General features: G+C 41.5%; 1 protein-coding gene across 1 annotated transcript; it reads left to right on the top strand.

Moving 5' to 3' along the window:
• The first annotated feature begins 11,717 nt into the window (after positions 1-11,717).
• LOC137055717 (pancreatic secretory granule membrane major glycoprotein GP2-like) lies at positions 11,718-21,648 on the top strand. The gene is made up of 14 exons (XM_067429597.1): positions 11,718-11,754; positions 12,051-12,446; positions 12,625-13,014; positions 13,099-13,167; positions 13,379-13,771; positions 13,948-14,340; positions 14,422-14,508; positions 16,411-16,530; positions 16,800-16,984; positions 17,695-17,834; positions 18,407-18,652; positions 18,799-18,961; positions 21,219-21,321; positions 21,414-21,648. The coding sequence occupies exons 1-14, from the start codon at positions 11,718-11,720 to the stop codon at positions 21,515-21,517; spliced, it is 2,826 nt and encodes a 941-aa protein (XP_067285698.1). The 3' UTR covers positions 21,518-21,648.
• The last annotated feature ends 2,095 nt before the right edge of the window (positions 21,649-23,743 follow it).

Here is a 23,743-nt window from a genome sequence, read left to right as displayed (position 1 = left end):
TCGGCTATTTATTTTCAAACTTAAACATTTTTATATTTTAATCTGGACTACATGCCCTAATGATTAGATTATTTGTTATTGTTCAGTAAAACTTTAAGACATACGAGTTTATCACCAAACTGACAATGAAAATACTTATAAGGAATTAATTATAATAAGTAATGCTAATTCCTTATAGTTACTGTTTAATAACATTACTAAAATCAAAAGAACTTATATAATGGACCTAAGATAAAACTAACAATAATCATATTTCTGTTTGTATTTCTTAACATTAACAAAAATATAATTCTTTCTGTAACGAATGTATCAATTGCTCAATCTTAGTTAATGCACTAAATAATGAGCCCTTTATTATAATGTGTACCTTTTGTTAATTCTTTTGAATAAAATGTAACTTTCATGTTTGGTGCATTGTATTACTGTATTTAAACATTCAGAGTTATTTTTGTTAAAGAATTCTTAAAGCTGTTATTTTGACAACACTTTTTTGCAACTTATTTAAATATCGTGAAAATGCCATATAAAGTGATAAAAGCTTTAGCAATTAATCGCAACATGAAAAATTGACACTTAGCGCTAATGCAACTGTCACTGAATCATAGACACAAATGTGTCTCTCATAATCTATGCTAAGTTCATTCAGTTTATAGGCGAACATCTCGTCACATATAAAGTGAAAACTGGTTTTGCTTCCAGTAATGATCCTCCCCTTTTTATAAGGTAATATTATATGATACGATCATGAGAGCATTGAGTTTGATCTGCAACATCATCTGACCTCAGGTAAAGTTATTTCTCTGCATTTTCTCTTTGTTTTTTCAAATCACTCTAAACATCATTGGCTTTGATGGATCTAATATAATAACTATCTATAAAATATTTTCATTTGTTGTTTTTTTACAAATATTCACAAAAAACAAATGCATAAATGTGCAGGGGCTGTTCATCACAATGAGGTTTCTCTCACTGTGTGTGTCACTGCTGCTGATTAATGGTGAGCATTTTATAATCTGTCATGTAAAATGACCAAATATTACTCCCAATAATAAATGATGCCTATATTGTGTATTTAACAGGAGAAATAACCACTGGACAAACAGGTACACTCATTCTTTATTTAATTGTTACTTCCATCTTTTGATTAAATTTTTATTAAATTTCCACTAAAAAAAATCAGAAATTAAAGAAGTGTAGTATGAATAATTCATGTAGTGAATTACAGAGCCTGTCATACTTTAGTAGTCTAGAACTTTCACATGTTTGGGGGTTGTTCTGAAAATTGTTTAAATGTGCCTGTGAACTAAACCAAATACTCTTAATTAAAGTTTTGTATGTGCCAACCATCCCTTCTCACACTTTCTGTGAGTGATGTCAGTCATTACATGACCAAAGTTCCTTCAAATTATTTGTTCTTGCTTATCAATCTTTCTCTTTTTGGCGGACATTTCGACAAAAAGTTTATAAATATATATTAACACACACATCTATACACAAATATAATTGTAACATACTGAAATAGACAGTTTGCATTTAGACACATTCATATATATATATATATATATATATATGAATGTGTCTAAATGCAAACTGTCTATTTCAGTATGTTACAATTATATTTCCAGAAATAATGCTTTTATTTTTTTGTGAGGCTGAGCTGTATTTTCCATTTGTCATCATTTAAACGCATCACCAGCACTAGTAGTATAGCAAGCCTTCCGATGAAGCTGCTATTTTCCATTGGATCATAACTTTGACTGACGTGGTTCATCAGCCAATCGAATTTTGATGTGTAGAGATAGAACGGCCCAGAGGCACTATGTTGGCACTACCCCTCGCTCATGTCTTCAGCCGGTTGAACTTTTAGGGGGGTGTGAGCGATCGATGTGAAATAAGCTATTGCCGCTGCGGAGGACGGGCTGCATCCTAATGACTTTGTGTGATGTCATGATGTCAAGCCAGTAACGTTAGCTAACAAGCTATATTTTTTACTGTATTTCTTTTGATATTATTGTTGGTCTGTGTTTTTGTTTGTTTAAGAGAATTTGTACCAAAATTACTTGATTTTGATTCGTTTTACTTGTTGCCTTAAGGGTAAAACGTCAGTGAAGCTGTAGTATATCAATAACTAGTTTTTGTCTCGCGTGTCCTTTATGTTGCTTGCCCCCTTCTCAACAGACACTTTGAAAGCGGGATTCGTAGCAGTAGTGCATACAGTTCATGTGCATGATTGTATTCTGCATGTATTGGTGTGTGTGGTGTTGTTATGGCGGCAGTGTGGGATGTGTTGATCTTTAGTGAAGAGAAGGCCCTGACTGAAACCGCACGATACGCTACTGCCTATTTCACAAGTTCACACTTTCAATCAAGTCAGATAGATTAAGTTGGTAAATGTATTTGGCGTGCTGTCTGAGGAGAGGACTCTCAGCTGGGTAATTTGGCAGAACATAGAATATTCCCCCTTTAGGTATAGAAAGTAACCTGGGGAGTGAGAGGAAACGGGGTGATGGAGCGATTCTGAAGACTGTATACGGTCTTCATAATCTGAGAATCCTTATGAGTTTGGCTGTGATTATATATAGCTCGCCTTCATGCTGATAGGGTAGATATGCTGATTAATTGTAGCCTTATTTTGTTCCTCCCAAACTACATTAATGGGGTCATATAATGCAATTTTTACACAAGTTAATATGATTCTTTAGTGTCTAAATGAAAACTTTGTAAAAAATTCTCATTAGTATTGTAAGAAAACACAAATTTTACCTGGTCAAAAACAGCTCTGTTTTTACCAAGCCATTTCAGTGCATACGGCTTTAAAGGGTCATGAAACCCCAAAACCCCAGATATGTATAGGTTGCACATCATTGAAAAAACTAAAGGTACTCATTATTCTAATTTATAAGTGAAACATATTTATTTTTGCATTTTTCAGAGCGATTTCTGTCTTCCGGTTTGAAAAGTTTAGTCGGAGCAACGTCACGGAATCTGACGTCAGCGTGTGCTTTTCGGCCCAAGTATGGGTTGCAGGGGACATGCTGACGTCGACCGCTCCGAGCGATTCTCGATATATATTCATGACATAAAGCTCATTCAGTCCAATCACTGCACTGTAGTATGCATGCAAGATAATTTAGTTAATATGCATGAGACAGACGCTCGTCTTCCATCATTATTGTATGTTAGGGAAGTTTTGAAAGCAGCGTACGAAAAGTCAAGGAGGAAAGTGTGGCGCTTGTGCTGATACGAAGTAACGTAAGGGCGCCGAGCGAGCTGTAACCGGGCGCCGTCTGTGGAAGCCTTTGCTACCAAAACTCTTGAAACTTTGCACATATGTCTGAATCTGTGGCCATCAGGGCCGGGCCAAAGCTGGTACCCGGGCGTGGCGGGGGGACTCGACAGCACCCTCTTAAGCAGGGTCTGAAATCTGGTTCTATATATCAAACACACTTGCACATACATGTATGAAACTCATCGGGCTGAACAATTTCCACATTCATAGTCATAAGCTTTGCCCAACAGGAACTATGGGTTGTTTTGGAAAAAGCAGGCTCTGGAATTTGATATAGACTCCTCCCAAGCGATTCCTCTGATCGCCACCAAACTCAGTCAGCATGACGTCTAGACATTGAGGATGCTAAGTTTAGCAGTAATATCTGTCTGCAGAGCCGCAGTTTCACCCCAGCCGCAGTTTTGCCTGGGTATGCTCAGTTTCACTGGAGCAGTTTCATGCGGATACATCTGCTGTTGCTCGGAGGCTTTCAGGCTCCTTTACTGATATAAAACAATGCTTTCATGAACACTTAAATATTTATTTTATGTTTTTTTTTACACAATGTATTTTCAAAGCCTGGTATAAAAAACTAACTCGAATAGACATTTCAAAGGTTTTTATAATTAGTATAAAGTCAAGATAACTAATTCCTCAAGTTGATTAATTCTGCCTGGGGTAGATGCATGAACTTGAAAACAAATAAAACATACTTTTAAACTGAAAGTGTGAGCATATTATACATTTTTTGGAGACAACCAATAAACTAATTAAATTTACATTTATTAACATTAGCCTATTATGTTTACAATTATTATGTTTTTTTCCATGTTTCATTATTTTTCATTCATTATTTTACCATTACAGTTGATCACTAACTAATAACTATCAAATCAAAGTGCAATTACAATAAATCAATAAATAAATAAATAAATATAAATGTAGTTTTATTCCCTTCCAGTGCCTTAACATACATCTCGAAGTCATACTCTGACTCTCACGACGCAATGTGCATGCGCGGTCAGAACTGCTGGGGTAAAACTGTGGCTCTGCGGCTCGGCAGTCAGACCCTTCTCAAATTTAGAGCCGATTTTTGATATCTTGAATGGTTTGGCCAATGCAAGGAAACTGTTTTAAAGGAAAATTGATGGCGAACAGAAGGCAAACAGAAAGTGTGTTATAACTTCTAAATTCTCCACCCAATAAAGGAGCTACACCCTGTCAATCAAGGTGTGGCAAGCCGAAAGTGTGGCCACATAAATCCTGAGAGTGTGTGTCTGCTGACACTAACCAAAGGAATGTACTTCTCAAAAGCAAAGGTTCAATCACCTGTTGATAATTTTTATAAATGGTGAAGAGATGTAAAGAAAAAACGTGAGGAATATTAAATGTAATTTAGCAAATTTTAGCCAAATTAGACAATAGCCCTATTCGGACGATAAATATTTCTCATGGGGTCATAAGGTATTTCATCATTTACAGGGGCTAGTCTGTGATTTTATTGCCGTCTGAATCCAGAATTTCAGTGTTTTTCTCCCAACACCTGTGTAAACCACCCCGGCCGAATTACCTCCTGTTTTTAGGTTGTGTGGTAATTTATCAAGGTCGTGAGGTAATTGAATTGCTGTCCGAATCTACATCTCTGAGTTTTCAAGAAAAGATTGCTTCAAAATGAACTGTTTAAATCCTTTTTGACCACAGCAGAGCACCGTATTGTTGCGTTTCCCTCTAGTTTGGATGCATTTTATAGATCTAGCCTTCACTTTTATTACTGAAATGCTGGAAAGTATTTACAAGAATAAGCTTTCATCACTGCTCAAAGAGGAAATGATCCGAGATAGGATTGTGGTCGGTATACGTGATGCCAAATTGTCTGAGAAACTGCAGCTCAACCCAAAATTGGATTTAGCTACAGTTCAAGTGAGGCAGCACGAGGAAGTAAAAAAGCAGCAAGCTGTTCTACGGTCAACTGAATCACCAGGACAAATAGATGCAATGTCTCATAACAGTAAGAGACATCCTCAAAGAAAAAAATCTTTCCAATGAGGAAGCCATTATCAGCCTCAATCTACCTCAAACAAGTCAAGACAGTGTGGGAAATGTGGCAAAACCCCAAAACATTCTTGGACTGAATGCCCAGCAAAAGACGTTGAGTGTAGAAAATGTCAGAAGAAGGGACACTTCACAGCTGTGTGCAGATCAGTTCAAAAGCTGGATTCAATTGATGAGGATGGAGCGGCTTATTTTGGGGCCGTTGACTATCCACAGTCATCCACATGGACTGAAATACTTACCATAAACGGCAGCCCATTACGGTTTAAAGTTGGCACGGGTGCGTCTGTGACAGCAATCCCAGAATCAGAATTCACACTGGATAGATATTGCAGACACTCAGCACCGCACAGACCGCTACTGGGTCCCGCCAACCAACCCCTGGATGTTAAAGGGCAAGTGCATGCGGTTATTCAGAGAGGGGACAAAACGATTGAGGAGGAGGTGTTGATTGTGAAAGATTTGATCACTCCCTTATTAGGCCTTCCTGCTATCCGTAGACTATAGATGATTCCTCAGCTCAATGGCATTGACGATGCAGAGACTCACTTCCGCTCAACTTACCCAGATTTATTTAAAGGGCTGGGTAACCTTAAGGGGGAGTACAAAATTAAGCTGAGAGACAATGCAACACCCTATGCCCTCTCTGCACCACGCCGTGTAGCCATTCCTCTCCGAGCCAAAGTCAAAGAGGAACTAGACCGGATGGAGAAGATGGGAGTCATAGCCCGTGTTGAAGAACCTACTAAATGGTGTGTGGGCATGGTCCCAATAGTGAAATCATCTGGGAAAATTCGCATTTGCGTCGACTTAACCTGTCTGAATGAGAGCGCCATCAGAGAGAGACATATTCTACCCGCAGTGGATGAGACACTGGCCAAGCTGGAAGGAGCCAGAGTCTTTACAAAGCTCGATGCGACATCAGGCTTCTGGCAGGTACCGCTCCACAAAGACTCAATGCTGTTGACCACGTTCATTACTCCAGAGGGGCGCTACTACTTCAAAAGGCTACCTTTTGGCATATCATCGCATCCCGAACATTTCCAAAAGAAAATTTCTCAGCTGATTGATGGTGTGGACGGAGTCCTATGCCATGCTGACGATGTCCTTGTTATAGGAAGAGACCGGGCAGAGCACGATGACTGGCTGCACAGAGTGCTACAGAAATTCAGAGAGGCTGGGTTCACACTGAATGAGAAATGCCAGTTTGCCCTGTCAAAAATCCGCTTCCTGGGTCATGCCATAAATTCTCAAGGCATCAGAGCAGACCCGGGTAAAATAAAAGCAATCCATGACATGCCTGAGCCAAAGGATGTGGCAGATGTTCGCCGTTTTATGGGGATGGTGAACTTTGCAGGCAAATTTTCGCCATGCCTGCCTGATCTGACAAAGCCCATTCGTGACCCGTTAAAGACAGAGAGCAGCTGGACATGGGGAGCACCTCAACAGAAAGCATTTCTGGAGAAAAAAAAAAATTGGGTCTGAGACAGTGTTAGCCCAGTACAGCACAAATCACGGAACCATGGTATCAGCTGACGCCTCTTCATATGGAGGGGTCTTGACACAAAAACAGACAAACGGTGAGTGGAGACCTGTTGTTTTCATTTCTAGAAGTCTGACTAAAACAGAATCAAGATATGCCCAAATAGAAAAGGAGGCTCTAGCTGTGACCTGGGCATGCGAGCGCTTGCAAGGATACTTGAGTGGACTGGATTTTACCATAAGAACTGACCACAAGCAACTTATAACACTTCTGAAGTCCAGAGCATTGGATGACCTCCCACCAAGGATTATCAGATTCAGACTCAGGCTGCTCAGATTAATTCAGATTAATTTTAACATCATCCATTTCCCTGGTAAAAGTCTGATAACAGCTGACGCCCTGTCCAGAGCGCCTCTTCCAGCCACAGCTACAGAGGCGGAGCAAGACCTGGAAAGAGAATGCAAAGCTTATCTGGACAGTGTGGTAGAAAGTTTGTCAGCCACACCGACAAAGCTGGAACAGATTAAGAGTGCACAAACTTCAGATAACATCTGTAAACGTCTCTGCCGATACATTGCAAATGGCTGGCCATGACACAGACGAGATGTGCATGAGCAGCTACTACCCTACTGGCCCAATAGGTCAGTCTTGCATGAAGGAGGAGGACTGCTCATGAAAGGAGAGAGACTTATAATCCCTGAGTGCATGAGACCTGACATCCTGCAGAGACTGCATCAGGGACATCAAGGTATCAACAAGTGTCTAGCTAGGGCCAGAGAATCAGTCTGGTGGCCAGGTATCAAATCTGCAGTAAAGCAAATGATAGAGATGTGAGATTTGTGCATGCGAAGCTCAAATACCAGTCGAGCCTCTACTCACGACTGAACTCCCAAGCAGACCATGGCAGAGAGTCGCGACTGATCTTTTCCAGTGGCAGAATGGGAACTATTTAGTCATGATAGACTATTTATCTTGCTATATTGACGTTTGCTCTTTGCAGGGCAGCACATCAGTAAAACAGACAATTGCCAGATTTTAAGCTGTGTTTGCCAGATACGGATGTCCAGAAGTGCTGGTCACAGACAATGGTCCTCAATTCTTCTGTCATGAATTTGCTCAATTTGCAACAACAACAAACTTTCAACCGGAGACACCGTGTTCAAGTCCTACCACCTCTCCAGCTGGAACAGCGTGTATGGATCAAACCTACAAGAACAAAAGGGACAGTTGTTAGTACTGCACCTACTCCACGTTCCTACGAGGTGGAGACTCTGGGTGAAAGACGGCTACGGCGCAATCGTTCACACCTCAGGAAAGTTCTGGTGCCTCCTGCACAAGGTGAAATGACAATGACTAGGTCAGGGAGGCTGTCTAAGGCTACTGAGAGACTAGACCTTTGAACATGAAACATATGCATACTCACCTCAGAGAAAAGAAAAGAAAGATTCATAATTTTCGATTTGGAAAGTTAAAGTGCAGACATTGTGAAAATAAGATTCAGCTTCACTGCGGAAATCTGTAAGATTGTGTTTATTGAATGAGTGACAGCTTTTAGTGATTATAAAGGGAGCACTCTTTTTATGCTGTCTGGGCAATATAATTATTATTTATTTTTTATGAGTAGGTCAGAATATATTCAGAATTTGAATAAAACTTTTGTTTTCCATTCGTGACAAGCGGCCACATACACGCTTCAATACACTGACCCATCCACATATACAAGCGAGATTCACTTGAAAAATGTGATGACTGATCAGTTATAAATAATCATGTCGAAATCAGGCTCATAAAAATGTCAGGAAAACATGATTCCTGGCTGCATGTCATTATCCATGGATCACTGGATCTGTGGTAAGTTGCAAGGACCACAACCTTTAGTTTAAACTGATAATTGTTTGCTATCCTCGTGTTTTCCTCTAATAGCTGCGGTCATGCAGCAGCTCTTCTGTCACTAAGCCCCGGCTGAGGGGGCGTGTTCCGGCGGGAAAGTGACGTCGATGCATTTCCTCTATAGATGAAACATGAACCCAACACCAAAACGCCCTGTGACAGTAAAGATATCTCCCAGAATTTTCAAGCGTTTCAATCTTTCTTATCCTACTAGTGACTACATTGAAATAGAGGCGAATTTACCAATCGACCTTTAAAAAGACACCAAACATGAAAGGGATAAAACAATAGATTCCCAAAATACATCATCTGTAGTATATTTGCACTTTGTGACTTAAATCAGAGGAAAGTGAGAGGGGCAGGGCAATCACACTCTTTCTGTGAGATCTTCTCTCCAAATTAAGTTGAGTTTTATTGCAGATTCACGAGTTCACACTTACATATAACTATATAGAGTAATATAAATGCGTATTTGGCGTGCTGTCCGGGGGGAGGGATTCGAGCTCGAACTTGGCCCGAACCCAGAGTACCCCCCCCCCCCCCCCCCTTCGTGTGAGTGGTTAGAACTAAAAGAGCAAAATGTGGAGAAGGGGTGGAGGAGGGATGCTGATAAACTGTCAACAGAATGGAGGTAAGACTGCTGTGTATATATATATATGCACCTCTCGTTGATTAGCTGAGTGCTATCCACCTGTGTCAATTATCTGAAAGCCCTCCTCCCGAATCTTTGTTAATTAACATCGTTTCACGAGTTCACACTTACATATAATTATATAGAGTAATATAAATGCGTATTTGGCGTGCTGTCCGGGGGGAGGGATTCGAGCTCGAACTTGGCCCGAACCCAGAGTACCCCCCAAAATGCTGAGAGCATAGGACAGCCACCTGGCTAATTACCCCCCAAAAAGCTGAGCTTGGCGGGCTGGCATTCGGGAAAGGGCCCGGTTGCTTGACCAGGGGGCCCCTGATGTTGGTTTGGTGTGCGTAGGTGGTAGATTGTCTAAAAGAAGAAAAACGGGAAAAGAGAAATATGAGAGAAACAACAACAATAAAACATTTCCTTACTGCGTGGAAACTTTCCACTCTTTCACGCTACGTGGAAACTTTCCACTCTTTCGCGCTACGTGGAAACTTTCCACTCTTTCACGCTACGTGGAAACTTTCAACTCTTTCACGCTACGTGGAAACTTTCCACTCTTACACGCTACGTGGAAACTTTCCACTCTTTCACGCTACGTGGAAACTATCCACTCTTTCACGCTACGTGGAAACTTTCCACTCTTTCACACTACGTGGAAACTTTACACTCTTTCACGCTACGTGGAAACTTTCCACTCTTACACGCTACGTGGAAACTTTCCACTCTTTCACGCTACGTGGAAACTTTCCACTCTTTCACGCTACGTGGAAACTTTTCACTCTTTCACGCTACGTGGAAACTTTCCACTCTTTCACGCTACGTGGAAACTTTCCACTCTTTCAAACTTCGTGGAAACTTTCCACTCTTTCACGCTTCGTGGAAACTTTCCACTCTTTCACGCTTCGTGGAAACTTTCCACTCTTTCACGCTACGTGGAAACTTTCCACTCTTTCACGCTACGTGGAAACTTTCCACTCTTTCAAACTTCGTGGAAACTTTCCACTCTTTCGCGCTTCGTGGAAACTTTCCACTCTTTCGCGCTTCGTGGAAACTTTCCACTCTTTCGCGCTTCGTGGAAACTTTCCACTCTTTCGCGCTTCGAGGAAACTTTCCACTCTTTCGCGCTTCGTGGAAACTTTCCACTCTTTCGCGCTTCGTGGAAACTTTCCACTCTTTCGCGCTTCGTGGAAACTTTCCACTCTTTCGCGCTTCGTGGAAACTTTCCACTCTTTCGCGCTTCGTGGAAACTTTCCACTCTTTCGCGCTTCGTGGAAACTTTCCACTCTTTCGCGCTTCGTGGAAACTTTCCACTCTTTCGCGCTTCGTGGAAACTTTCCACTCTTTCGCGCTGCGTGGAAACATTCCACTCTTTCACGCTGCGTGGAAACATTCCACTCTTTCGTGCTGCGTGGAAACATTCCACTCTCTTTTGTGCTGCGTGGGAACATTCCACTCTCTTTTGTGCTGTGTGGGAACATTCCACTCTCTTTTGTGCTGCGTGGGAACTTCCCGGGGACTCTCTGAAAAACATGAAAGAACAGCATGAGTGTTTGACTGGGAGATTAATTGCTTCGGCCGCTTGGGAATTTCTCCATTGGAGATTGTTTCTCCATCTAGTACTGTTAAGTCTGGGATGGTGAGATGGCTTTTAGGGTCGAATTTTGAAGTGATAGCGAGTTCTGAGCATCTGAGAAACCCGAGAAAAGGCAAGGATAAACTTGGAATCGAGTGTCCGGGCGGTATTGAGAGGTTGGTAGCCTGTGCGTAGGGTACGGATACATTTGTTGAGGATGTCTAGTGTTATAGGTTGTCTGGTGTCGGGACGGGTGGGCTGAGATTTTTGAATCCCTTGATCACGAGGGAGGTTTGAGAGTTATTTATCTCCTGAGAAGGAGCGCCATACATCAGTTTGTGGAAAACTGAATGCCGCTCAGGTAACCTTTAATGGACCCGACATGGAGGCCTTTTATAGTATTGAGGTGGGAAATAACCGAGGTGATTAAAAGGAGAGTAAAATCGGGGAACGGTATGTTGTAGGAGATGTGGAATGCTCTAAAATTTCTCCAAGCGGTCACATAGGATTGGAGGGTCCTAGGAGACATCACTTGGAGGATGGCATCGAGCGATGCATTGAGGAGGGGTCTTAGCGGGTGGGTTACGGGAATATTAGTTGCGAATAGTGAGGTACTGGAGTTGGGAATTTGTCCGCCTCTGGAGCCAGCGTCCTGAATTTCGTGAATGCTGATCGACGCGGCCCAAATAGGGGGTTTGAGGTAGCTTATAATTTTGAAAGAAAAAGATTTTAGCATTGTAGAACTGCTTCAAGAGGCGTGCGGAGCCGTAGACAGCGTGAGGGGGCTGGCAGGCGGGGCGAATGGTCGGAAATGCCGCCCGTGCTGATAAACTGTCAACAGAATGGAGGTAAGACTGCTGTGTATATATATATATGCACCTCTCGTTGATTAGCTGAGTGCTATCCACCTGTGTCAATTATCTGAAAGCCCTCCTCCCGAATCTTTGTTAATTAACATCGTATGTTGGATCTCAGATTTTTTCTTAGCAGTGAAACAGATTTTTTCATTAGTATAACAAGCCTAATGCAGATAAACTGAACAACCCAGCAAGAATAAAGAAAAGAAAATCACTTTTTACAATGCAGTGAATGACGAAGCATAATCCCTGGATTCTATGTTGTTTGTTTGTTTTCATTCTCTCAGAACCTACAATTTCCAGCTCAGATCCATGCTATGATTATAACACTCTTGATGAATATTGGAGAGATATGCGAAAAAGCAATTACTATGGATATGATGACAGCCTTGTTGACTGGAGTGGCTGGTATCGTCTGTATTTGAATGGAGAAAGTGCCCAGATGTCTGAGTGGTGTGTGAGTTATATGGGATGTGGTGGTGAAACTGGACTCTATCTCAGCGGTTCTCATCCAACACTTGAGGATGGAGTGGTGACCTGTGAAGTTGTGGGAATAAATGGGAACGCCGAGTGTGGCAGCCTCAGATCCATGTCCATCCAAGTTAAAGCCTGTCCAGGAGATTATTACGTCTATGAATTTGTCAAACCCATCATATCAGCTCCTGGGCCGATGTACTGTGCAGGTGCAATTTTAAAAACTAAATTATCCATCCATTCTCCAAAATGCTTGTCCTATATAAGGTCACAGAGATGCTGTAGCCTATCCCTGTATATCTGTGGTCAGGGCTAAATCTAAACGGTCATCCATATAACTACTGCATTTTAACAGTGTTTTACAAAAATCTCTTTTGTCCATGACAGTTGCTTTCCAAAGCATCAGCAGTGATCCCTGCTTAAACTATGAGTCTCTGGATCGTCCCTGGAGAGCCAACAATGAAAGTGCAGATAACATTTGTGATGAACGTTTCTCCTGGAATGGCTGGTACCGGCTCTTCTACAATGGAATGGACATCCGGATGCCCGAGACCTGTGTTAGTTCATTCAGCTGTAACACATTCATCACTTTGTCACTCAGTGATCCTCACCCTCAGATAGAGGATGGAGTGGTGATCAGGGAGGTCTGTGGTAGTAATTATTTGGGAGGTTGCTGTGATTACAAGACAAGACCCATCAGAGTGAAAGCGTGCCCAGGCAATTACTATGTCTATGAACTTGTGAAACCACAATTTGGGTGTGCTGGATACTGTACAGGTACTGTACTTTCCCCCACATATTAACAACGACTTTAAACCTTTTAAAAGATTTTAGTCATGTTTTAAATTTCCTTCTTTTTAGATGTCAGCACTATTTCCCAGCCGGTTTCCATCGTGAGTCCAGATATATTCACTGGATCCATCACCTTGAGTAAGTTGTATACATGTAAGTATAATAATATACTGTATATGAATAAAGAAAAGAAAATATCAAAATGTAGCTTTTTTGCAATACTTCTGCATCATATTACGCAGTCATGTAACATGCAGTACAATTGGCTAAAATATCTTATGGTTATTACTTTATTTGACCAGATCAAATTAGGCCTCAAGTTCCTTGTTTTGATCTCTCACTATTACAGATGATAACTCTTGTAATAACTACAACATACTCGATAACTACTGGAGAAGCACAATCAACTACTGGCATACAGATGGAGATGGTAATAGTCATGATGACACTCTTGTGGAATGGGATGGCTGGTATCGTCTCTTCATTAATGGATCAAGTGCTCAGATGCCTGAGTGGTGTATGACTTACATGTCATGTGGAGGTTATAGTTCTCTGTGGCTTGGTGGCTCTCATCCTCGGCTAGAAGATGGAGTTGTTACTCGTGAAATTTACGGCTCCCAAAATTATCAGTGCAGTCGCTACAGATCCAACCCAATCCAAGTCAAAGCTTGTCCTGGAAATTATTATGTCTACAAATTGACCAGGCCGGCTCTTTCAATCCCAGCTCCTGTATATTGTGCAGGTACATTCATTCATCTTTATATTTTTTAATACCATGAACTGTTTTGAGTATTGTCATACAAGAACTACCAGTTCAGATCTGTTAACTGTTTACTTGGATGCATTTATTCTTCATTGTATATAATGCTCTCTTTCTATTTTTTCTAATGCCATTTTTTTTATTTTTTTATAATCAAGTACCTTTCACCACCCCAAGTATCGACCCCTGCTATAACTATACCCCTCTGCATGAGCCTAGGAGAGCCACTGACAACTCTTACTACCATAATTCCATTGCCTGTGATTTGTATGTGGACTGGAAGGGCTGGTACAGGCTTTTCCTGAATGATCACAATGCTCAGATGCCAGAATCATGTGTTAATAAAGTCATGTGTGGCACTAATTACCCACTGTGGCTCAACGGATCTCACCCACAGCTGGAAGATGGAGTGGTCACCCGTCAGGTCTGTGTCTCCTCTTGGTATGGCTGCTGTAACTACACATCCCACCCTATAAGAGTCAAAGCCTGTCCAGGAAATTACTATGTTTATGAGTTTGTCAAGCCAATGTTTTGCGGAGCTTACTGCATAGGTAGGAGAGCATTTACTCATATGCATTTCAGTCATTTATTTAAAAAATATTTATGCTGATATAAAATGTTCCTAATACCAGAATCAACAAAACAGTCCATCCTATCAGCATCTATAACAGAGACAATCTTACCCACCAAATCCATTATTCCACCAGTCACAACCAATGGTAAAGTATTCTCTTGACTAATTTATAAACCCTCAATTCTTGTTGACCCATTAGACAATTGTGTAGAAAACGTCACGGTAACACTTTACAATACGAGTGCACTAATATGTATTAATTCATGCTTAATTAATGCACAGATAATCATGATTCATGAAGAACTAAACATTTATTGATGATTACAACATCAGCAACTAAACAAAATTCTATATGATTTATAGATTAAATAATATATGATTTGCCATCAATTAAATGTGTCATGTATTAATTCCTTAATAACATAATATATTAACTGATAATGTAAATTAACTTCCCTGGGTGCTTCGGCACTCTGCAGAGCTTTTCTCTCACAAAAAGAGCTAGCGTGCGGCACGTCTTTTTCAAGACGGTTTGCCCGCGCACTTCCAGGTACGATCAATAGCCGTTGTTGTCTTCGGCCGCATTCACTGTTCGGGGGGGTTTGGGCTTCAGCACGTTCGGACAGTGTTTGTGGATGTGCTGTGTTCCCTCAGGGTAACATGACCATAGCGATGTTGTGGTCGAGACTCAATGATCTCTGTAAAGAGAGAGAGAGTCCCCTCTGCCACATCCCGATCTACCGTCTCCGAGAGAGGTGGTTCTTTGGCTGGTGGCCAGGGTGACCTGAGGGCGGTGCTGTGGTATTAAGAACACATTCCTCGGGCCACACCCCCCCTCTCGCACATCGCTTCCCATGAGTGTTGGACTGAAGCGGCGGGATCGTCTGCTGACGCCCCATTTGTTTCGTTCACACTCCAGATAGCGACGAGATGTCGATTGCCGCATCTCAAGGTGGGCTAGAGTCATTTGGGAATGATGATTCAGGACTGCGTCAGGACTGCTTGGATCTGACCTAGAGTTTACAGCCATGTTATCACGGGCAGCCACGGGCCTCGGGCTGGTGTGGAACTCCACCCTGTCACAAGTGTCGCGGTTGGGCGATTGGTTTTTGGGGAGGCACCCGACAGCTGCAGGCCCCGCCCCCAATGCCAATTCGCTCCCGAGATGCATGAGGAGCGCACACGGTCCGGATGATCCTCAGGTCTTCCCGTGACCGCTCTGTGGCCTCCTCCGCCTTCTCTGCCCTCAAAGGGGTCGTGGCCTAAGGGTACACTGGGGTCCCCCCTCAGTCGAACGCTCTGTTGCGCACTACGGTGTCCATGGAGTGCTTTGACCTGACGTGGTGAGGCTATCCTAAGCGCCCTCCCAAAGCCTGTCGGCTCGTGTACTTTGGTGGCGTGGTCCAGCAGTGCTAGTGCTAAGGGGTAAGCCACCGCCCCTATCCGTATGCATGAGGACAGAGCTGATCCAGGGCTTACGAGCTGCGTGCCGCCACCGATCCCGCCCCTAGGGGCGGTGAAGGTGACCACATGCTCCCTGGGTCGGAAGCCTGTCCACAGCTGTGGTCCGGGAAAGACAACTGGCCTCACCTGGTCAATATGGGGAGGCTGAGTGAGTCCGCTCCTCAACTCACCCATATCCCAAGCTGGCCTCTTTGGAGTGTCAGCCTCCTCTTGGGCGTTAGCACATGGTGCTCCGCTAACAGACATCTGCAGAGCTGCAGGCTGGGCGACACCAAACACATTCGCAGATTCTACAATCTCTTAGTGGAGCCCGTGTCTGACTATTTACTCGGCTCTACAAGTGGCCGGTAATGGACAAGGCTCAGGTGTCTTTGCTTGCTCGCCATTCCACTCCACGGACTGGATACAAGCAATATTTTCTCAGGTGAGCTTCCCCGAAAGCCCTGAGCTCCTCCAGCACTGTCGACTCCGACACCAGTTAGCCTCTCTAAGTCTCTTTTTGCTACTGTACAGATGCCACATTAACATGACTCAGTGTTGTGTCTTAGTGTTGTATTTCATCTATCTGTTCTTTTCCTCTCAGACGTAAGAGATACTTGTTCTGAGCTCAGCTGCTCTGAGGATGAAAGGTGTGGGATGAAAAATGGCATTTATGGCTGTTTATGTAAAAAGGACAGACCACAACCACGATCTGGCTATTTTGGTTGGTATCGTTCCACATTTAAATGTGATATAAGTTATATATATATATATATATATATATATATATATATATATATATATATATATATATATATATATATATATATATATATATATATATCAGTGTTGTTGTTGTATCTCAAGATGCACACCAGTAATGTTTTTTAAGGCACATAAAAGCTTCTTAAATGCACGAATTAAACCTGAGGCCTAGTCTTGGCTTAATCTAAGCCCTGTCTGTGAAACCAGGCCTTTATTTCTCTCCCTCAGATTTCTCCGAAACCTGTGAAAGCAGCTCTGGCTCCATGTCTGTGTCTCGCTGTCAGCTCTTTGAGGCTGGTTTTCCAGCTGATGTCTTACACCTCAATGATCCGCGCTGCAAAGGAACGGTCCGGAATGGCAGAGTGGAATTCAAGTTTGATAATGATCAACACATCTGTGGTACAAATCTTGTGGTAGGTTTAACCATGTATAATTTTCAAGCATTTTGACTTATTTACCCTGTGTGAAAATTGGCCATGTATGGGCACTTCTTCCGGAAGAGTGCACACAACCCCAGAGCATGAGCACGCTTTGGAAGTCATCACCACCCACAAAATCAACAATGTCACCAAAAAACTGTTTCTGGTTGTGAAGGAAAGATAACCTTGTTTAGCTTTCCAAAGAATCCAGCGTTTAAGGAACAGTACACAGTAATTTTTTTCCGGGCAGTTGTGGTAATGTGCTAGAAACAAGGTCCAGTTTGACACTGGATTTGCAGACTTTTTGACACTGAAAGATGGAGGGGTCCCAATGATAAAATATCCCGATCATGAGTCGAGTATTGTTGGCAATCGGCACATAAGTAAGATTGGCAGATTGTGTGAGTTATGTACCCTTTAAAAATATCCATAGCTTTGTAGCTCCTGGGAATCTCTGAGACTTTGAGAAGGTCTGTAAGGGTGCTGGAAAAAGCCTAAACAAACCTTCCGAAAGACTTCTCTGTGTCTAAAACTGATTCAGTGGGTGCACAACATCATGCCACAAAGAGACTGGATCTTTTGTCCACCATTAATATGTAACGCCATTATTTTACTTTACTGATACAACTTTTGGCTTTTTAAATATTGCTTTATATATTTTTACATTTTTTAGAATTACAAAATAATATATTTATTGTCCACAGGCTAACGGCACCCACTTCATCTATGATAACTTTAATCTGCGGACACCAAGGTCAGAGAAAAGCATGAAGCTTTCTGTCAGCTGTGTTTATCCTCAAACACAAACATTTTTCATGAATGTGAAAAACAACCCATTGGAGAGGTGTGAGTCAAATACAAATTCTGACTTCAGTCTTATTTATAGTAGTAGTTCAACTAAAATATAGACATTTTCTCACCCTAATATTGTTTAAACCCTTGTGTCTTTATTTGTTCTGTGAAAGAATAAAACATTGTAAAGCAATTACTCCTCGTGGAAAATTTCAAGCTTCAAAAAAGATGCAAGCATGGACTGTTTTACAAGTCCTCTGAATTGTTCCCTAGCTTTGCGTAATGAGCTTAAGAAACCATCCGAATCATGATCAAATCTCTCTGAGTGGTTTTGTAAACTGGATTCCTTAAAAAGATCTGACTCAAAAGACCAACTTACTTACGATTCGAACATCACTACTCCTCTGATCAACTCTTATGAAACTAGTAAAGAGAGCTATTGCTTATGGCAAAATTGGACTATTAAATATTGACTATTTTAATTATGCTTTTATGTTGCGATTGCATCTTTTTTTGAACCTCGAAAATGTTTACCTTTATGTTTAAGTAAACTTTTAAACATAAAAAACAATTGTAAAAAAAAAAAAAAAAAAAAAAAAAAAACCTTTCCCCCTATTTCATCAGCATTGTGCACAAGACTCTTCCCGCTGGTGAAGGCAGATATCGGGTCCGGATGATTCCATATCAGGATGAGGAGTTTATCCGGCCCTTCACTGGTAGAGTGGATGCAGAGCTCGACCAGGAGATGCATGTGGAAGTTCGTGTTGAGGGGGTCGACAGCCGCCAGTTTGCCCTGGTGATGGACACGTGTTGGGCTACACCTGAGAATGATCCTGATTACAGCCTCCGCTGGGACCTCATCCGTTCAGAGTAAAGCTCTGCTTTTTTTTTTAGGATTGCCTGAGATATAAAGTATCTCAGGATATCAAAACAAAAGCTTGAGATTCCTAGGACTGTTTAATTGAAAAACAAAAATAAGACAATTATTTGTTGATTGTCATTATTGATTTTCTCAGGTGTCCCAATCCAGATGACGACACAGTGGAGCTCCTGAAGAACGGCGTCTCCACATCCAGCCGTTTCTCGTTTGGGATGAAAATCTACACTGCAAACTCTGCGAAGATTCACCTGCACTGTACTGTTCACCTTTGCCTTCTGTCAAGCAATCGGTGCTTAACGGTCAGTTTACTAAACCTCTTATAGTGAAAATGTTTTATGAGCAATTGGTAACAAATATAATTGATCACTTTTAAAGGAGTACTTGCGCTGGGAAGATGAATCTGCATTTAAACTGGGTCATCAATGCTGTAGAAATTTGAAATTATTTTTGAATTTGGTGTCTTCTAGACTGAGAAAAGACAGAAAATGTATTTTTGTCCCAAGGGGATGAAAGACTACAATTCCCAGAATGCTTTGCTGCTCTGTGAGGCCATTCCCAAAGCCACCAACTTGATTACTGTGACTGAGTTAGAGAAGACACTACAATTAAAAACTGAACGTGTCTGTTCAATATAATGAGTAAGTTGCCGCGCGAGTCTCACAGACCTGAGCACTAACTGCAGGAGTGAGATAAATGAGCTGATGAGCTCGTGATGAGAGCTGAGGTAATCGCGACTACACTTGCGGCATACATTCACAACGCGAGTTCAGTCTGGCGCGTTTCAGGTCATGCCTTTGCAAGCTTAACTTTCATAGAAATTAATTTGAGAAGTTAAAAGACTTACATTGCTCACCATAGCTCCGTTTAAATGAGTGCCTGTAGCTGCGCTGAGCTGTGAGTGCGATCTCCATCCTCATGCGCAGGTTCAAAACATGCGGAAATGGCTCCCTCTGCTGGCTGTAGTCTTTAGTCTTTGGCCAAACAGTCCTCCTATGATGTAAAAATCGTCAATTTGCATCATAGGAGGAATTTTTCCAGAAATAAAATGCATAAATCTCTTGTCTCAGGGGGATATGAGGGGGTGAAGCACAATCATTTGAATATACTCCAGGGTTTCTACTGATACAAAGCCACATGCTAATCGCTGAAGTAACCCTTTAAATATATACAATTATAGTTAAATTATATATTAGAACCAGTAAATAGATACAAAATAAGAGAAAAAATGTGTAATTAAATTACAGTTAATGAAAATGTTCATGATTACATTACAAAAAGTTGTAATTATTTTGTAAATTACAAAATACATTTGAATATTTTCTGTAAAAGGCTAGGTTATGTTGAATAATATGTTGATTTGCCTGTTTTTGATGTGCACAATGCCTCCTGCTTTTTTTAAATAACGTTTCGTAAAACAATAGACTAGGCCAGTGTTGTGTCATAGCTGTAGGTGTGGCGTTGGGGGCGGAGTCAGCGAGGGGGAAAACAGTCCATTCCCCCACACCGGAAATGCATGGCGCTAACCCAGTATAGCAGAATAGATTTAGAATCACTTCAACGAGCGGTGCTAAATAAACAAAGCAACAAAACCAAAGCCCGTTAAACTAATCCCCTCCCTCTACACTAACTGAAAAAAAAACAAAAGAAATCTTCATCGCTCAACACGCCGTAACTAAAGCTTCACTGACTAAAACAAAAACATGCAGGAAGTTGCATCCGCTGCTTACCTAATGTGTTTAACCGAGAACTTTACTCTACGTGTGTGCAAGATGCATGTCACGTGACATACTTCCCTTTTCTCTATTCTCCGGTCTGGCACCGTATCGAACAGGTACGACGATCTCTGGAAAAACACAACAAGCAAAGCGAACCACCACAAAGTCAGTAGCTTCAAACAAATGACACAGCCAACAAACACAGATCAAGCTCCCCCCCCTTCTGTTCCACCAGGTGTCCTTTATTGTGAAGCACAGTTGATGATTGTCCAGTTCCATGTCCATCATAATGAATGATCTCGATCAGCAACCAATCACAGCACCTAAAACTGAATGACAGAGTAGAACAGAAAAGAGAGACAAGCAAACCATAGCGAAGGGGAGAAACACAACAACCAATAACTAAAAGGGGAGGGCAGCTAATTAAATCACGTAACAATCCATATCTCACAACCCTACGGTATAATAATCTAGAATTGTGTGTTTTCTCTTCTATCTTTTTTTTGGAGGTTAACCCTGCCTGGTTTAAATGTTTGAAAATGATTAACAGTTGAAAACATTTGTTAGAAATTTAGAAACCTAATTATTTTTATAAAGTAATCGAAATAGTTACACTACATATTATGTTTTAAAAGAGTAACTTGTAAGCTGTAACCTATTACATTTCCAAAATGACAGGTTCCCAACATTAGATCTTTGATCAAATGCTTCAGTGTCAGTGTATGGCTGCTAAAATACCTGTTTTTGCTGCCCTCTGCTAGAGACTCTCCTTTGTCTCATGTTAGTTCAGTGATATTTAACAGGGATTCACACAGCTGGATGTTGCTCTTTCCTCCATCAGGACTGTGCCTCTGGACACCAGCGGAGAGAGGGCAGGTCTCTGGACTTCCATGACAGTGCTTCCATATCCATGGGTCCTCTGGTGTGGTCTGGAGGGAACACAGGTGAACATTTCCGTCATTTTAATCATTTGTAATAAAGGTTTCTGATGATTGATGATTTTCTGATTTCAGTGGATTATATTCCCTGTCCACAGATGAGTTTGTCCCAGACCAAGTGAAGGAATCTGAGGCTTCTTGTCTGTGTGCTTCTCTGATGCTGTTACTTGTTCCTCTGATGAGTGTCCTGACACACTTTTAGTTTAGTCCCACAAAACAATGTGCAACATTTGACATGCATATTTTCTAATGCCATATCAATGATTGTGGAAGCCATTGGTTGTGGGTTTCTAAATGTTTCTTTATTGCATTACTATTACTTTAAATGGCATAATTAATTAGTTATTATTGGATAATTTACTTTAATTGTTATATACTACACCAATTTTATTTTACTTAAGAAGATGTGGTACAATCAGAGCCGGATTAAATAAATGGACTACACTAGGCAGGCTGCATTTTTTGGGCCCCCCTCCATCGATGGTATTTATAAATTGAAATCTGAAACTTACCAAAGTTACTAATAAAAGTTAATTCACATTTTACATAGCCTGTTACAAATTGGTTATGTTGCATATTAAAAAGTCTATCAGACTATTTTTTGATATTCATTATTTATACGTCATTACACGGCTATATTAAATGCTATTAAATTATCCTCATCCATTGGTCCATCCATACGTTTATATTATTTGCTCTGTTTACATTTAATCAACACATTTAATTAGGATTTTCTGCAAAATGCAATAGCTTACTGTGGTAACTTGGCATCGGAAGAACCATTCCGGGAAGGAGAATGTAGAGAAGTGAGTTTAATAACAACAACTCTTAGCACAGGGTTGACATACACACACGGGTTCTGTCACAAGCCAGACACACTTCCTAGAGCATGGGGAACTTCCAACTTAACATAAACATATATAGCCCCCTAGTGGCCACAACTGGAACTAACTGAATTGCACTCGGTCTACTACACTTACAACATTTATAAATGTTGTAATTGAGAACAAGAAGGCAAACATGATCCCTTCACATTCATCAAGACCATTTAATAATAAATATAAGGATGGAGGATTTAAAGACATTCAAGAAGAAATATAGGATTTTGAATGGACTGAAGCATGTTTAAAGGCGCAAAAACAAATCATAAACACGCGGCTTAAATTACAGTATAAATAATAATAATAATGTGTTCGATTTATATAGCGCTTTTCAAGGTACTCAAAGCGCTTTACATAGAAGGGGGGAATCTCCTCAAACACCACCAATGTGCAGCATCCACCTGGATGATGCGACGGCAGCCATATTGTGCCAGAACGCTCACCACACACCAGCTGATTGGTGGAGAAGAGACCGAGTGATGAAGCCAATCAGGAGAGGGGGATGATTAGGAGGCCATGATGGACAGAAGGGCCAGTGGGCAAATTTGGCCAGGATGCCGGGGTTACACCCCTACTCTTTTTCCGAAGGACATCCTGGGATTTTTAATGACCACGGAGAGTCAGGACCTCGGTTTAACGTCTCATCCGAAGGACGGTGCTCTTTGTCAGTATAGTGTCCCCATCACTATACTGGGGCGTTAGGACCCACAGAGTGAGCGCCCCCTGCTGGCCTCACTAACACCTCTACCAGTAGCTCCTAGTTTTCCCAGTTGGTCTCCCATCCAGGTACTGACCAGGCTCACCCCTGCTTAGCTTCAGTGGGCAACCAGTCTTGGGCTACAGGGTGATATGGCTGCTGGCATATCAAAATGGTTGACAAGGGTTTATATAACACCTGAAAAACTCAATCACATGTCTAGCAATATTCCTGATATGTACAAAATGCCAAAACTATAAAGGAACCCTATGGGAATGTTCTGATTTACAGATGTTCTGGAAGGATGTCATAAACTGTTTGTCAGAATGGTTTAATCTTAAAATACCACATTGTGCCAAACTTTGTGTACTGGGAATATTTTCCGCTACATCTTCGGGCCGTGTCTCCGGGCTTGGTTCGGCCTCTGCTGACTCGAGCAGGTACACAGCTGTCGGAGGGCTGCCCGACAGAAACTTCTGTAAAGCCTGCCGCTGTCTCTTCTTTTGTTCCTCTTCATTTTTTTCTTTTTAAGTTTTGCCGCACCCGAAAGCATCTTGAATGTTAGCCTACTCAAAACACACCTGCCTGCTAGCTTTGTTGTCCCGCTCTGACCGCGCTGATGTGTCCTCGGACTTAACTGGCTGGCGTTAATGTGACGTGATGTAACAGTCTATATGGTTAAGATAAACATCGTCACTATTTTTAGTTAATTAATAAATACTGAAATCAATTTTAGATAGGAAATTTGTATATTTTATAATTTTATTTTTTTAATTTTTTTATTAGGCTATTATTACAATTTTTTTGTCCCTCTGTCTGGGCCCCATCCCGCCAATCGGGCCCTAGGCAC

This window comes from Pseudorasbora parva, chromosome 21 (genome assembly GCF_024679245.1).
Source record: "Pseudorasbora parva isolate DD20220531a chromosome 21, ASM2467924v1, whole genome shotgun sequence".
NCBI lineage: Eukaryota > Metazoa > Chordata > Actinopteri > Cypriniformes > Gobionidae > Pseudorasbora > Pseudorasbora parva.
This window is presented reverse-complemented; position numbering and strand designations above follow the sequence as displayed.